At 56.7% G+C, this 15,751-nt stretch overlaps 1 protein-coding gene across 10 annotated transcripts in view; it reads left to right on the top strand.

Moving 5' to 3' along the window:
- The window catches only part of ROBO3 (roundabout guidance receptor 3), a 283,680-nt gene extending 268,724 nt beyond the window's left edge, over window positions 1-14,956 (top strand). For 4 of the 10 annotated variants that reach the window (XM_019490161.2, XM_014600903.3, XM_059720001.1 and 1 more), the window contains 19 exons: window positions 668-749; window positions 1,564-1,732; window positions 4,061-4,227; window positions 4,685-4,806; window positions 5,318-5,534; window positions 6,371-6,495; window positions 6,660-6,831; window positions 7,320-7,514; window positions 8,069-8,092; window positions 8,173-8,215; window positions 8,337-8,491; window positions 8,881-9,153; window positions 9,625-9,787; window positions 10,334-10,555; window positions 11,171-11,352; window positions 11,828-11,935; window positions 12,260-12,439; window positions 13,588-13,736; window positions 14,477-14,956. In XM_019490161.2, coding sequence (XP_019345706.2) covers window positions 668-749; window positions 1,564-1,732; window positions 4,061-4,227; window positions 4,685-4,806; window positions 5,318-5,534; window positions 6,371-6,495; window positions 6,660-6,831; window positions 7,320-7,514; window positions 8,069-8,092; window positions 8,173-8,215; window positions 8,337-8,491; window positions 8,881-9,153; window positions 9,625-9,787; window positions 10,334-10,555; window positions 11,171-11,352; window positions 11,828-11,935; window positions 12,260-12,439; window positions 13,588-13,736; window positions 14,477-14,488 — 2,760 coding nt within the window. In that variant the 3' untranslated portion in view covers window positions 14,489-14,956. Of the gene's footprint in view, window positions 1-667; window positions 750-1,563; window positions 1,733-4,060; window positions 4,228-4,684; window positions 4,807-5,317; window positions 5,535-6,370; window positions 6,496-6,659; window positions 6,832-7,319; window positions 7,515-8,068; window positions 8,093-8,172; window positions 8,216-8,336; window positions 8,492-8,880; window positions 9,154-9,624; window positions 9,788-10,333; window positions 10,556-10,921; window positions 11,064-11,170; window positions 11,353-11,827; window positions 11,936-12,259; window positions 12,440-13,587; window positions 13,737-14,476 lie in introns of those variants that run through there. The other 6 variants (XM_019490162.2, XM_019490160.2, XM_019490163.2 and 3 more) reach the window with 5 other exon arrangements.
- Window positions 14,957-15,751: the final 795 nt, after the last annotated feature.

Below are 15,751 nucleotides of genomic sequence, written 5' to 3'. Positions count from 1 at the left end.
ACAGCTTGGTGATAGTTTCACTTCAGCATTGGCTGTTCCCTGCACTCACTCGTATCCCACCCCAGGGAGCTGCAGCCCCAAGCTTGCCCTGCCCTGCCCAGCCCTTGCTGGCTAGCACAGCTGACTCAGACTGTGTACCTCTCTTCAGCCCATACGTACCGGCTGCCTGACAAACTGAACTCCCAGTCCTCCTCGCTCCCCAGGCTGTTGGATCTTCTCTGTAAGCTAAAGAAGCCCCTCTGGCCCCTATTCCTGGCAGCAGTATGCTGGGGGACAAGCAGACTGTTCTGCCAAGTAGTGCCCAGGTACACACCACCTAGGGCAGGTGTCCTCCTAGCACTGCCTCTGGCAGGATCAGACTCCTTGCTGCACTGGTGGGGGAGGGCTGCTGCTGTCTTCCATGGAAAAGTGCCACTAGTTGCCTCACAGCTTGCTAGACACCCAGCCCCCCACAGGTGCCTGGTGATCACATGATGGGTAAAGCTGATGTCTGTCCAACAGGCCAGCCCCAGGCCAGGCTTGTACCAAGACCCTGCTGTATTTGGGGGATCCCTGCATTCCTGTAAGGCCCCTATCCCCTGCTCTGGCAGTAGGAATGAGCAAAGACAGGCCCCCCAGGATGGCAGTGGCAGACATGCTGCTCACTTGTTCCCCTTGTGGCTCGCAGGTAGCAGACTCGGGGCTGTACAGCTGTGTCGCTACCAGCTCGACTGGGGAGACAACGTGGAGCGGGGCCCTGGTGGTGCAAGGTCAGTCCCGGATCATTTCAGCTGTGGATATGAAGTGCAGCAGTGGCTCGACATGGGCATGGTAATGTTGTCTGGGTGCCATGGGGGCAAAGAGCAGACACACACTCAGGAGCAGCTCTGGAGGCAGCTTGGGGCAGTGGCAGAACCCCCAGCATTTGTTTGGCAGCAGCTCTGTCTCTAGGCAATCATTGCTGACAGGCTTTCAGGTTTGTGCCAGGCAGGGGCTCTCACATGGAGGGTGCAGTAACCTGGCTGCCCATGGCTGTTTACTGCCTCATGCCCTGCAGGCTGCAGACTGGTCCTGCCTGGATCCTTCCTGCACACAGACCACTGCATGGTGGAGGCAGTGCTGGCTGTGCTTTGTGTGCTGCATTCCTTCCTGGGAGGGCCTAGGGCAGCCTGGCAGCATGGAGCCAAGCATCCTTCAGGGACCTTTTGTAGTGGTGTTCATGGCAGGTGTGGGCCCATCCTCTGGGTAGATCTCCAGGAGCCGGGTTACTGTGCCAGTGCTGCCTGGGACTGTACTGCTGGGTTGAGGGACCAGAAGGCTAAGATCTTTCATCACACATAAGTGTGGCATTTCCCTCACCAGGTCCTCCGGGCTCTTGACTTTCTCTGCAAAGGGCCAAGTAAGGCCAGCCACAGTGGAAGCCCTGAGCAATCCTGCAGTCACTCCCTAAGTAGTGCTCCCTGGGCTGGTTGTGGAGCAGAATCCTGAGCAATCAACAGCTCTGGACCCTAGGCAGGACTGTCTGGCTCTCCCTGCCTTGCCCCTTGCAGGTCACTCCTGCTTATTTAATCCTTCCTTCCCTAGAGAATGGGGCTGACCTCCATGTGCAGCTGCCAGAGCCAAACCTTCTGCCTGGGCCCCCAGCTGTCCCACTTGTTACCGATGTCACCAAGAACAGTGTGACCCTGGTCTGGAAGCCGAGCCCCCAGAGCGGGGGAGCTGCAGTCACTTCATACATCATTGAAGCATTCAGGTAATGCCTTGCACCCTGCCTCTGAGTACCCATTTTCTCTGAGCATGAATGCTAGCCAGGGAAGGCTTAAAGCAGGGAGATCAGCAGGGAGCCTGTGTACTGCTTTGGAGTGCATACCCAGTGAGGAACCACCTCACAGATGGAGGTTGCCCCACACCCAAGGCCCTGTGCACAGAGCAGCTGGTGTCAGGACTGGACTTGCTCTCTGCTGGAATGGACAGAGCGGCCAAGCAGATGGAGTTCTGGATCTTGGGCTCTGAGCTTCCTTCCACCACTGGGGACAGTCACTCAGGCAAGACATATAAGGGTTATTTTTCAAAGGCAGCCATTAATTTGGGGGGTGTTTGGTTTTGGGCCCAGCCTGAGTCCTCATGGGTATGAGTCCTTATGGGTCCTGAGGGACCTGAACCTGTTCAGCCTCGGCAAGAGGAGGCTGAGGGGGGACCTGGTGGCTGCCTACAAACTCATCAGGGGAGATCATCAGCAAATAGGAAGAGCCCTTTTCTCCCCAGCACCACCTGGGGTGAGGAGGAACAATGGTCATAAGCTGATGGAGAACAGGTTTAGGTTAGAGATCGGGAGGTAATATTTTACACTTAGGGTGGCCAGAATCTGGAACCAACTTCCCAGGGAAGTGGTCCTTGCCCCTACCTTGGGCAAATTCAAGAGCAGGTTGGACGATCACCTGTCTGGGGTCTTGTGAACCCAGCATTCATTCCTGCCTGTGGCAGGGGGTCAGGCTAGATGATCTGTTCAGGTCCTTCCTGACCCTAGCTACTATGAAACTACTATGAAACTATCATCACTGGCAGGAAAAGTTGAGCCCCCAGGGTTGTATCTGTGTATCTTGGAGAAACCACTCCAGTATATGAGATACCAAAGTTTGGGGACCACCAGGGAAAAATCTCAGGGCCTCCTTCCCTTTGCCTCTGTTACCCCACCTGACACAAAGCAAGATCAATACTGAAGTGACTATGAATCAGGGGCTGACCCCAGTAATAGCCAAGGTCATGAGTTGCAGTTTCCATGGCAACATTATCATAATCACTGTGCATATATAGAGCATATATATGCAGGGCCCCTATCCCCTGCTCTGGCAGTAGGAATGAGCAAAGGCAGGGTTTGTAGCATCTATAGAGCATTTCAAGGGACATCACTGCAATCTTCCCTATAGATATGAACTGTATGGAAGAAACTGGGTCTTCTGGGACTCAGCCACAGGGCAAAACCTACAGATAGATTTGTGCACAGATACACACCTGCCTCTTGCCATGCTGTAGGGATGGATTCCTCAGCCCATCTTTCTCTGCAGCAATTACCAGCAGTTCCTTTCTAAAAACAGCTTCTCCCTATGGGCTTGGAGAAGCATAGCTGTGTGTGTCCCTGGCTCTACGTAGCAGGTCTCCCTGCAAGGCAGGTGTTTGTGCTCTCCTATTCCTGCCCATGATGCCCAAAATGGTGTGGCACCCAGACCCTCATTCCCCTACCGCCATGGCAGATTGCTGGGCAGGAGCAAATGCTTACTCCCACCCAGCTTCTAGCTCAGAGCAGCATCTGCTCTGGAGTTTGCTGAGGTTGATGGAGGCAAGCGGGGAGGGTGCCTAGCAATGAAGGATTTTGGCAGCTCTACAACAGGGCATGGCTGTAAGTCAGTGGCAAGGCTGGCCATTCAAGCCTGACTGGGTCACACGGCACACAGGCTGCTACACACCTAGGGATGCTAGGAATATGTCACCTACTGGACCTGCATGCTGTGAGCAGCCTAACACTCCTACTCTTATCAATTGGAAGAAAATGAGTTCTGTACCAGAGGTCTGGCAGCTCCTCCAGGGTGGTTACTTACCCTGGGGGAGGGTCTGAGGTTTCACTGTGGGGCAGCAGGTATGGACACTGCTTTCAGCACCCACTAGCTAGAGGTAAGACACTGCTGCCAGGCAGGAAGAAAGCAGAACTCCTGGGCAGAAAGGCAGCTGGATTCCACCTTTGCACTGGGATAGCAGCTCTAGAGCCACTTTGGAGCAGACCCTCTTTCCTCTGTTGAGTGCCACAGAGCTCTGCTGGTCCCTCTGGAGCTATGACATCTTCCTCCTGGGAGTGCCTCGGCCCATGGAGAATCCACTTCTCGTAGAAGGTCCCAGGGCTCTGCACACCAGAAGGGCTGTACAGACCTCCCTCTGCTGTGTCACTGTCCTGGCGAGCCCCTGCTGTGGCACTCCCCATGCCAAGACCATGAAAGGCCAGGCCCCTGCCCCGTCATCCCTATTCACGGCACCAGGGAAGGGAGCAGAAGGCCTGGCCACAATCAGCCCTTCATCTCACTTGCTGCAGCCAGTCTGCAGGCAGCACCTGGCAGACCGTGGCAGACAACGTGAAGGTGGAAAAGCACACAGTGAGTGGCCTGGACCCCAACACCATCTACCTCTTCCTCATCCGGGCTGTCAACTCCTATGGGCTGAGTGACCCTAGTCCCGTCTCAGAACCAGTGCGCACCCAAGGTGAGGTTACCCAAGTGCCGGCCAGGCAGGGCCAGAAGCTCTCAGACTGCCTTAGATGAGGGGCATCTTGGGGTGGGGGAGGGGGAAGGCTGAGGAGGATGGGAGCGACCTGAGTAGGCCACGTCCTGGCAAAAGAAGAGCAGATTCAACGCAGGCATTAGAGCCTTGTTTCCACATCTGCCATGGACAGAGAGAGCCAGGCACAGCTTGGGGATTGAGGTCCAGAGGCTGGATGGTCCCCTGCGATTCTCTTGTCAACAGCTGTGCTGGGATTTTGGAACCCGGTATGAGGGGCAGGCTGAGCCATGCCCTATGGCTGGCAGTTGAGCTCTGTGCCAGGTCTCTTTTGGCTTCTCTGTAAAATGGATTCAGTCCCCACGGGCCCCCCACCCCTGGTGGTCCCAGCAGGGCTGTCTTACCTGCTGCATGCGCCCTCATGACTGGCTTTGCTTGGTAGATGTCAGCCCCACCCGGCAGGGTGTGGATCACCGGCAGGTGCAGCGCGAGCTCGGGGAAGTTGTGGTGCAGCTCCAAGAACCCATCATTCTCACCTCAACCACCATCCAAGTGACCTGGACTGTGAGTGTTGCATGCCTCTGCCAGCATGCAGCAGTGATGAGGGAGAGGCAATACAAAGGGTAGGGGTTGGCACAAGACAGTGCAGAGAGCAGGGACGGGGTCCACGTGGAAGGTGCATTGTGGGTAGGTAGCCAGCAGGGCTCTGCAGAGAGGGCCCAGAGAGAGGCAGCATGGGTGGTTGTGTAGCAGGGAGCAGGTCAGTGCAGAGATGGGAGTTGCAAAGGGTGTGGGGGTAGGGTCAGTGTAAGAGATACAGTAGTGATGATGGGATGCAGAGCATAAGCAATGCAGGATTGGGGGTATGAAGGGGAAAGGGCCATAAGGCAATGTGGGAAGTGGATAGTGGCATGGGGCAGCAGTGTGGAGGGCACAAGGCCAAGGCCTGCCCTGGATCTGCAGTGGCAGGGGCAAGACAGTGGACACGTACATCTCCCAGACCTGTGGCCTGCTCCAGGACCACATGCAAACATCCCCAGTGCCGAGTCACACGAGTTTCCTCTCCACTCCCCAGGTGGATCGCCAGGCCCAGTTCATCCAGGGCTATCGGGTGTTGTACCGCCTGCGAGGTGGTGCCTGGCTGGCACAGGATGTGCAGGCGCCTGCTGAGCGCAGTGCTGTGCTGGAGGAGCTGCACAAGGGCCAGGAGTATGAGCTCAAGATCCGGCCATACTTTGATGAGTTCCAGGGAATGGACAGTGAGGTGCTGACAGTGCACATGCCTGAGGAAGGTCAGTGCTGCTTAGCATAAGGATGGCCTCACCCCCACCTGCTTCCTGCTCAGTGCTTGGGGCTTGCTGTAGGACATGGGGATCTTGGGCTGAGCTCATGTTCAGGAACAGGAATGGCCCTGGTCCTGCTCTGACACCCTCCAGCTGTGGAGGGATAAGCTGATCCTGTCGCCAAGCACCTGGGGACCTCTTCTGTATGTGGGGACAAGGTGGGGAGGACAAGACTGGAGGTGTCAAGGCATGTACCAGCCTCTTACCAGCTTCCCCTATGGGTTGCTCTTTCGTTGTGCCTCCTCAACCGTGCTCCTCCCCATAGCAATAGGTGTTGGCCATGATTGAGCCAGTGCCCCTGGCTTGGTTTGGGCTGCCTGGCAGTGCCAGCTGCCTGGAGGAACCATGGGGCTGGGCTGGGTGGGGTCAGCAGAGGCTGTAGTGTAGGGCCTGGTTGGGACTGGGTGTGTGGGCCTGCTCTAAGCTGGCAGGCTGTCTTTAAGCAGAGCTCACTTTCCAGCTGTTATCCAGATAACACTGTGGTCCTTCAGAACTGCAGCCTAAGGATCAGCTGGAGAAGGGTCAGGGTCAGGGATATAGATAGGGCAGCCAGCTTGCCTTGTTAATGCTTCAACCAGCCCCCTGCATGATGTGGGCGTTGCAGGAGCCCATAGGGGCTGAGGAGCCTGGGTTAGGCTCTCCCAGTACAGGACTCTTGGTGTCCCATGGCTCAGGTGGTCCTGTTGGTACCAGAGCTGGGCCTGGCCTCTGACAGGGGCATGACTTTGTGGGTAGTTTCCCAGATAGCTTTTGGCAATAATCCCTCTTTCCTTCATCCTGCCCAGCCCCCAGCGCCCCGCCTCAGGCAGTTACCGTGGTAACGCTGGGGACCAGCAACAGCACAAGCATCAGTGTGTCATGGGAGCCACCCCCTGTAGGAGACCAGAATGGGATCATCCAGGATTACCGGGTGAGCAAGGTCAAGGGTGATGGGCCAGTGTTTGTAACAGGCCTCAACAAGGCCACCACACCTGGCACAGGTATTGCCTAAAAGTTTTGCTCCGGTAATGCTGAGCATCTGGAGCCCCCACCGTCCCCTGAGCCTTGGCTAATTCAGCCTTCTCCCTCTGGCAGATCTGGTGTCTGGGGAATGAAAGCCGCTTCCACATCAACAAGAGCGTGGATGGCACGGTGCTCTCAACAGTGCTGCAGGGGCTGGTCCCTGGTATACTCTACCGCACCGAGGTGGCGGCTGCCACCAGTGCCGGGGTAGGCGTGAGGAGCACACCTGTCACCATCCAGATCAGTGAGTCCAGGTGCTCTGCAGGGCAAGAAGGGGAAGGACAGCTCCCTCCTGCCCAGGTGGCCTGCAAGCCTGACGGGATGGGTTCTGTGTGTGACAGTGCCCCACGGTATCATATAGAGGTGCCTGCTTGGAGCCACTGTGGTGGTCCACAGCTTCATGATGGAGCTTGCCAGGCTGCTGGTGGGACAGGAAGGGGAAGGTCAAGCTCTGGTGTCTCAGGGCCATAGTTGGGCTCAGGGGGAGACTGACTGAGAGGGCCAAGGCAAGAGGGTGACATGGCTGCTTGGGCTCTGAAGTGGATACAGCAGGGCCATTGGCCATGAAGTGTGGACGGGACAACAGTGCTAAGTGCTGCAGCAGTAACAGCCCTTGCACTCAGAGCCAGTCTTCCGGATCCCAGTGCCTCAGCATTGGGTCAGACCCATAGTCCCTTGGGAGCAGACAGATTCTGCCCTCACTTGCATGTCTCTGCTGCCCCTCCCCACCAGACCCTTTCCTGGAGCAGGACTCGGTGCCCGTTGGCAGTGGGGAGAACATGAGCCTGGCAGAGCAGATCACAGATGTGGTGAAACAGCCGGCCTTCATCGCAGGCATCGGTGGTGCCTGCTGGGTCATCCTGATGTGCTTTAGCATCTGGATCTATTGCCGTCGAAAGAAGAGGAAGGAACTGAGCCACTACACAGGTAGAAGCTGTGCTGCATGGGGCAGCATCCATTGTGGCAAGCCTGGGGCACTGGCTGTTCCAAGGGGACCTGAGTATGTCGGATTCTGCCCAGGAGACAGCAGCGCAGCTGTGAGCATGGCAGCTTCTCTGTGCAGAGGCAGTACAGAGGTTCAGCGTCTGTGCTCCCCGCATGCTCATGGTGCCCCATATACAGGGGAGACACTGGAGAGCAGCATGGGTCTCTGAGATGGGGTGTCCTTGGGAGGGCCCCTGGCACTAGGCAGCATGAACTGTGCCAGAGGCAGCACCAGGCCACAAAGCTCTCACCCAGACCCAGTGAGAGTAGCACCCCTACAGTAGTAACTACCACCCCACTGCCCTCCACACAGCACCAAACTTCAGGGGGGACTCCAGGGTGGCCTGTGAGCAGTACTGTGCTTCACTCCCATGACTGCCCTGCACTGCCCTGTGCCTAGTGCCTGCTCCACACCCCATCCCTGCTGCTGCCTGTGCTCGCCACTCCCCACCAACCGGTGGTACCAACTGGCTTATTGTCTCCTTCCTCTCTTGCAGCCTCCTTTGCCTACACACCAGCAGGTATGTCCCTTCTCTCTTCCCAGCACCCCTGAGCTGGAGCCTGTCCCCCACCCCTCATCATGTGTCTCTGTCTCTTACAGTCTCCTTCCCACACACAGAGGGACTGACCTGTGGCAATGGCAGGTGAGTGCAGAACTGCCTGTCCCACCAGTACTGCTGGGGAGAATCCTGGCCATGCTGTGTCCTCCAGCAGCAGTCCCCAGCATGCACTGTGCCCTAGCACTAACCTTGTCCTGTCTTATAGACCTGCCATGCTGGCCATGGCCACCAGTGCTTCCAACTACCCATGGCTGGCAAATTCGTGGCCTGCACCCAATCTGCTGCGTAATGAGAAGGCCAAGAGGCCTGGCATGACCTGCTGCACAGGAAACCATGATGTCACAGAGAGATACTACAATGGTAAAGGGGAGAGGGGGGCCAGGCAGGAGCTTTGGGAATGGCCAGGCTGCTGCAAGTCCAGGAGAGGGGCTGAGAGTGCATGGGCCCAGGTATGTGTTCACCTGGGCCACCTCATGGCTGGAAGGGGTGAGTGGGCAGAGGAGTGAAGCTGGTACATAGCTGGTGTGTGCCCACCCAGCTGGCCTCTGCCTGTGTGATCCCTAGCTCTGGAATTGATCTGAGCCAAGTTCCCCAGGCAGGGGCACCTCAAAAAAAGACTGGGCAGGCATCTTCCAGGAGGCATGTGTGATAGAGGTCAACAGCTGCATGCCCTGTCTCTAGCTGGGCCTTGGTGCCCACAGCTGGGCTATCCTTTGAGTGTGTGCCCATGTCTCTGATTGACTCCACAGATTCTGGGATCTCCAATTACATTGCTCAAGCAGAGAAGTTTGGGGCAGGTGCATCTGATGGACCCATTTACAGTACCATTGACCCCACCAGCGATGAGCTGAGGACCTTCAATGGGGTGTTTTCCCAGCATACAACACCTTACGCCACCACTCCCGTGGTGCCGTATGGGGCCCAGAGCCTGCCCTCCCCCAGTGAGGAGAGACACTGGGATGCCCAGCCCAGCACCTCCAGTATCCAGTATTCACAGCCAGAGTGGAGCAGGGTAGAGAATGGTAGGAACCCTTGTGATGGAAAGCATTTGAATCAAAGGGCCATGGAGATGCTAGGGCCAGCCTCTCACCTGTCTTTGTGTCCTAGTGTGATGGGGCTGTCATGGCCATGGTGGCACTAGGGTATATGGCATGCAGCTGAGCAGACACTTCCCAACTTTACCTGCCCAGGGGCAGAGCAGGCTCTTCCAGCCACAGGGTCCAGCCACCCTGTCTGAGTTCTCTGGATGATAGGGCCAAGTTCCACTGTGTAGGGACCAACTGAGTGCTCTAAAGGGGTCTGGCTGGGCAGTGGGCCCAGCACACATTGTAGTACAGACAAGGCCACCTCCTTTTCTCTGCTCCCTGCACCCCAGGCTGCATGGCACAGGTCTGGGGCATGTGTCCCTGCCAAGCCGGTGTAGGGTTTACTGGAGGGCTCCCCCACTTCCTTCTCAGTGTCTGAGAAATGCCTTCTGGCTCTGCTCTTCATAGCAGCTAAAAATGGCAAAGCAAAATCAGTGGGGAAGCCTGTGAAAATGCCATCGCTAAACTGGGCAGAACTGCTGCCCCCACCCCCCACAGCCAGCGAGCTGAGCCAGTGTGCTGAGGACGAGGAAGACGAGGATGAAGACAAGGACGAGGAGCTGGCTGTCTGGTGAGCATGGGTTCCAGCTCCCTCTGCACACAGCACATATCGCTGCCACAGGAAGGGCTGGGATTGCAGTGTCCTCACAGTCCTGCATCAGACTCTAAACTGCCCAGCAGCAACTGGCCACTGCATCAGGCTCTCATGGGGCAAGCACAGGCATTGCCAGAAGCTCTGGGGCATCCATCCAAATGGCAATAAGATGAGCTGGGCCAGGCAGAGCGTGAGGGCTTCCCATGCTGCCTGGGAGCTCCAGCTTTGCCCAGACCCCCCCTGCCAGGGAAAATTGGGGCTTGGGTCTCAGAGGAACTGCAGCAGGGAGCTGCTCCCAGTCTTCAGTGGGGATAGATCTCCCTCAGCCTGTTTGGGGGTGGTGGAGGGGCACTTACTCTGCTGGAGGAATGTCAGTGGGAAGCTGGGAGCAAATGTTGCAATATGGTGAAATTTTCCCTTGTCCATCATTGACCCCAAGGATGTGGGGATTGCTAGACAGGGCTGCTGAGAGCCTGGTCCCCTCCCAGCCCAACAGACATTTGATGTCTGCCCTGCTTGTAGCTCGGAGATGGAGGAGTGGTGCCCGCCGCTGCCTGAGCGCACCTACCTGATGGAGAACATCCAGGAAGAGGACTGGCCCCCACCCCATGGGGAGGCCTCCTCACCCGCCAACTCATATGGGCAGCAGTCCACTGCTACACTGACGCCCTCACCCCATGATGAGGCGAGAGCTGCCGAGGACATCCCCAGGCTCCATCACTTTGAAGTCCCCCACCTGCCCCGGTAGGAGAGACCCCCCATCAGAGATCTTATTCAGCGTCACCTCACCACCCCACTCTGCTAGTACCCCCATCTTGGCCCAATCCACTGCCACTCCCATCCTTGGCTTCCCCCCTGCCAGTGTGTGCTTAGCACTGCTAGTGCCTCTTAGCCCTGACATGCAGCACTCCCATCTGACCTGAGGCATCTGCCCTTCCCTGTCTTGCTGTGTGAGGGCATTAAGATGGCGGTGGGGGGGGTATCGCTTGGGTTACTAGGGGAATCCTAGCCCACTGCTGCAGTGACTAGCTGGTGCTGCACTGCTGCTGTGCACCTATTGCCCCTCCTCGGATAACTAAGACTGTGGGTCCTGCCTCTTTCCCATCCCAGGCTCCTAGAGCTGGTTTTCATTTTTATAGTCTGGTTGGGGCCTGGCAGGCAGGTCCCAGTAGCCTTGTTCACAGGGCCTCAGAACACAAGACAGACTGCCCCTCGCCTCGGGCCAGTGAATGAGCTTGTTCCCAATGGAGTGGTGAGTGACTCCCCTAGGCAGGAGAGGTGTGGGCAGGCTGTCTCCCTCCCCAAGGCCCATCTTCTACCTCTCTGCCGAGCTTTTAACTGGGCTGTCATTTTTTTCAGGCAGTTGCCAAATGACCCAGGGCTATTGCCTAGGGCCCCAAGTCCCCCCTTCACCCAGTCTAACCCCAGCTTCAGTGCTCTTGAGGAGGGGACTGATGGCCACACACCCAGACATGGATACAAGCGCAATCTGAGCCAGACCTTGGCACACAGTGTGGAGAACATCAGCTCCCCGAACACAGGTGAGTGCAGTTGCCTGGCTTTACTGCTCCTTGCAGCATGCCCAACCTTGGCTTTGTGTGGGAACCATAACCAGTACCAGTGCCTGAGATCTGCTGGAACTCCCCTCTGTACAAAGGGGGAGGGGCTTCAAAGGGGATAGCATGCTCCAGGGGGGGAGAGGGGTGGCCAAAGCCAGTGCAGAGCAGTTCCACCACCACCTGACCCTTGGCTGTTGGGTCCCAGGTGCAGAGGTACAGGCCCCTCTGGTAGCCATGAGCCTATCAGAGTTTGGCCCTGATACAAGAGCTGTGACATCATTCAGGCTTGCCTCCATAATCCCTTTTTGGTCTCCCTGGCCTTTGTGAGCACTACTAGCCCCTGATGGTCTAGTATATCTGGGGTGCTGGCAATGCCCACAGTCCTGGTGGGCAGGCTGTGGGGAGTGGAGACTGGCACTGGCTGTATAACAGCGTTTTGTGTTGGCGTTGCTGACAGGTAAAGTCCACTGTAACCCCAGTGATGTGTCACTTGCCCCAGCACAGAAAGCAAGAGTCAAGAAGAAGGCCAAGCCCAGCCACTATCGTCGAGAGAAGCAGCAGGGAGGTGAGTGGGAGTGGGGAAGGCTGGTCTCAGGACCACTCTGCTTCCTTGGGGAAGCAAAAGCCACAGAACCTGACTGAGCAAGGGAGCTGCTGGCTGTACTGGCCCCACTACAGCTGCAGGAGCCACCACTTCCCAGCCCTAATAGAGCAGGGGAGCAGCAATTATCTGCTGTGAATTCAGGGGTCTCACTGGTGTCACTACTGTCAGGCTTTGCTCCCAACCCCACCGCTTGGGGCCTGTGTGGAGGGTGGCCAGGGCTGACACCTGGGCTGGCTGCAGTAGGAGAGCCTGCCCTGCTGCTCATGAGAAACACCTCCCATGCAGACCTGCCGCCACCCCCTTTGCCACCACCCAGTGAGGACTCTGCCTTCCCTGGGACAGCTGCACCATGCCCGGACTACGGTATCTCCCCTTTGGAGAGGGACACAAATGGCACCACATCTGCAGAACGGAGAGCAGGCCATCGGACAGCACTGGATCAGCACAACCACCTGCACCGAGATGGTAACACCAGCTAGATCCCGGACCAGTGCCAGGAGGGTCCCAGCCACCCAAGCTGCTTCAGGGGCCCTGAGCTCCAGGGCCTGGGCCCCTGTGCAGAGGATAGGCCCAGGCCTCTGGGCTTATGGGCAGCGTCTGCTCCTGCTTTCTGGCAGGCCTTGGCCTAGAAGAAAGAGGCCACCTCTCCCTGCTGTTTGCCTCAATCCCTGCCTGGGGGCAAGACATGCAACTGAGTGAACCTGCCCTGTGTTGCCCTTCCAGTGCAGTGGCACCATGTGCTCTCCCTTGCTAGCCTAGCCCTGCCCCAGCCCAGCACGTCTACCAGCATAGGCACAGTCACAAGTGCCAGCATGAGCTAGAAAACAGGTTCCCAGGGGGCCTGAGCGCTTGCTGCTCCTGCTGACTGACACCAAAGCTGGGCTGCTTTGAGCCTCAAGCTGCCCAGGAAGTGCCTGTCCGGGAAGAGAATATGCAATGCCTGCCCCTGCCCCTTTTCTCTTACAGCCTCCAGGACAGGCCTCACTTGGTGATTCTCCCCTCACTACCATGCTCAGCTACCATGGATGGCCCTTGCAGGAGCTAGTCCAGTTCTCTAAACTGCATCTTGAACCTAGTGTAGCTGCTTAAAAGTGCTGGAGCCTACACTGTCCACCTGCACCTGCTTAAGGCCTTGGCATGCTCAGCCCTCTCCCTGGTCTGTGGGTCCCCCAGGTTCAATACCCTTCCATTTCCTTGAGGAGCCACCTTCAGAGCCCTGTGGCTGCCCAGCTGGCTCCTAGCCCGTGGTTGGCACAGATGGCTCAGGCAACATTGCTGCCAGGCTTAGTGATAGCCTCCAGGCAGGGCTCTGCTTATCATTCAGGACTGATGTGCTGGGAGCCTGCTCCACACCAGGTCGTCTTGGTTCTAGGGAAGCCAGACCTCTGGAGGCCAGGGCCAACCATGAGCCAGAGGCCTGGGGATTCTGCAAAGCAAACATGCAGGGGTTTCAGAGGCCAACACTGTGTTTGGCCCAGCAGCCCAGTTCAGGATGCCCCACTTGGCAGCTACCCTCCTGCAGGGACACTAGCTCACTGGGCACAGCTGCCAAAGGGTCTGCTGGGCAAAAGGACATGCCAGCCTTGCCCTTATGCCTGCTGCTTTCCTTGCAGAGGAAGAGATCATTCCCTACAGCAAGCCCACCTTCCTCTCCAGAAGTCAGGTGTCCAGCAATTGCTCTACAACAGGTAGCTCCTCCTCCAAGGGCTCCACAGGATCCAGAGGGCATGGATGGAGCAGGACAGCAGGGGACCGCAGTGAGGTGAGCCACAGCACTCGCCTCACAGCACTCACTCTGCTCTGCTGCAGCTAGGCTGGCCAGAAGCATCTCTGCAATCCAGGGGTCAGCCATGCATGAGGGGCACTGGGGGAATGGGAGCCACAGATGAAGTGGTAGGGCACAGTCATGCAGAGCAGCAGAATCCAGCAGCAGGGTTCTGCCAGGGACCACATACTAGGCCAGCCACAGAGTGGGGGCTAGTACCTGGGGTGCAGGGCTCCAGCAGTCTCGGGCAGCTGGTGCCCTATTTCTCTCTGGCTGCAAACCATAAAAGGAAATGCACTCTTGCTCTTGGAACTCCTTGTGGGGTGTGCCCTTTGCCAGCCCCACCAGCTGCACCTGATCTGAGAACATCCTGCTGCAGGAGGTATGGGGAGGTACATGCTGCCATGCCTGTGACTGGGCAGCGTTGGCTGCTGTGCCTCTAGCTCTGGCCAGAGTACTTGGAGAGGTGTGAGGGAGTTGGGAGCCATGAGGTTAGAAATAGGATGGGTCTCCCATCTTTTCACCTGATGATGAGATATCTGTAACATGGATGGGGGAGCCTGTGCCCATGCCTGGTGAGCAGTGCCCTAGGACCTGGAGAGAACTGGATTAAGGGCCATATGTTCCCAGCAGCCTGGGGCACCTTACAGAAGACTGATTAGTTGGGGTACTATTCCCAGGCAATGCCTGAAACCCCTTTGTCTGCCTCACTAACCATTTTCCCTTTGCCTTTGCAGGAGAAGAGATGAAGCTAGTGGCACTGGTTGAAAGGAGCAGAGTAAAGTGACATGCAGGCTGGGGTCAGGGCTCTGTCCCTTGAAATGCCAGAGCTGGAGCTCTAGGGCTTATTCTTGTTTAATTTATGACTGTGACTAGAGCCAGGCAGTCCAGTCCCTTGTAAATAGCTGTGTTTGGAAGACTTTGGCCAGGGCTAGCTTTATAATCAGGACATGGGGTGAGGCCTGAACAGGCCCATTTTGGTAACAAGTTGGCATCTCTGCAAAGACAGGTTTGTGCCATTAGGGCAGGGGTAGGAGTGAGCAGCCTGCCTCCATCCAGCCAGCTTGTGATGGACACTGGCATTTCTTGGCACTACCCACTCCAGCCCAGCCCAGCCAGCTCCTTATTCAGAGCAGGGAGCATTTTTCTTAGCTAATAAACCCTTTTGTAAACTGACCAATTGTAAACTGACCAATAAAGCTGTTTGTTAACCTGGATGGAAAGAGAGGTGTTGCTTTACCTCAGGGGCACTAAAGGAAAGAGCTTAGAGTGGGAGCATCACAGAGAGGAGAGGAGAGGAGAGGAGAGGAGAGGAGAGGAGAGGAGAGCCTGGATAGGGAAACATAATTCACAGTGGGTGGCTCCTAGATCATCCCGGATGATGATGCCTGGCACTAGCTGGGGCAGACAGTGCCTCAGAACTGAGCATGACTGAGCCAGCTCCAGCAGCCCTGGGCCCTGCATACTGGTTCTTTTGGGAGGGCAGTGAGCCCAGCCCAGGCGCTGGGGGGATTCCTGTTGGTAGGAGCTGTTCTCTTCTGGTCATGAAGTTTCCCCAGGGAGGTACTGAGCGTGCTAGTGTTACAAGATTTGCCCATCACTTTGGGGTGTGCTCATTTATTAGGGCTACGTTTCTAGGGTCTTTGCAATTCTATCAATGTGCTGCTTGTGTTACTTGTGTTTTTAAATGAAGCTGTATCTCTCCCTTCTGCAAGGCCTCACCCCCAATGGAACTATCTTGCAGGACTTGATTTCAGTGGAGCTGGGTTCCTCCAGTCACCACATCAGTCAAATACACACACACACACACACATTAACCTGACACACCTGACCCAGCTGGGTTGATCAGCATGTACAGGCTGACACCCTCATATGCCAGGAATCCATTCATTAAAGTAACAATAAAATGCAGTCGGACACAAGCACACAGGTGAACAGAATACCTCTGAATCCGGCTTGGTGTCCAGCTGACACCCCCATTGGCCAGCATTCAGTTCATAAGGGCACGTCTG

The sequence above is a fragment of the Alligator mississippiensis genome, chromosome 16 (assembly GCF_030867095.1).
Source record: "Alligator mississippiensis isolate rAllMis1 chromosome 16, rAllMis1, whole genome shotgun sequence".
NCBI lineage: Eukaryota > Metazoa > Chordata > Crocodylia > Alligatoridae > Alligator > Alligator mississippiensis.
The sequence above is the reverse complement of the archived record's forward strand: the minus strand, read 5'-3'. Positions and strand labels throughout refer to the sequence as shown.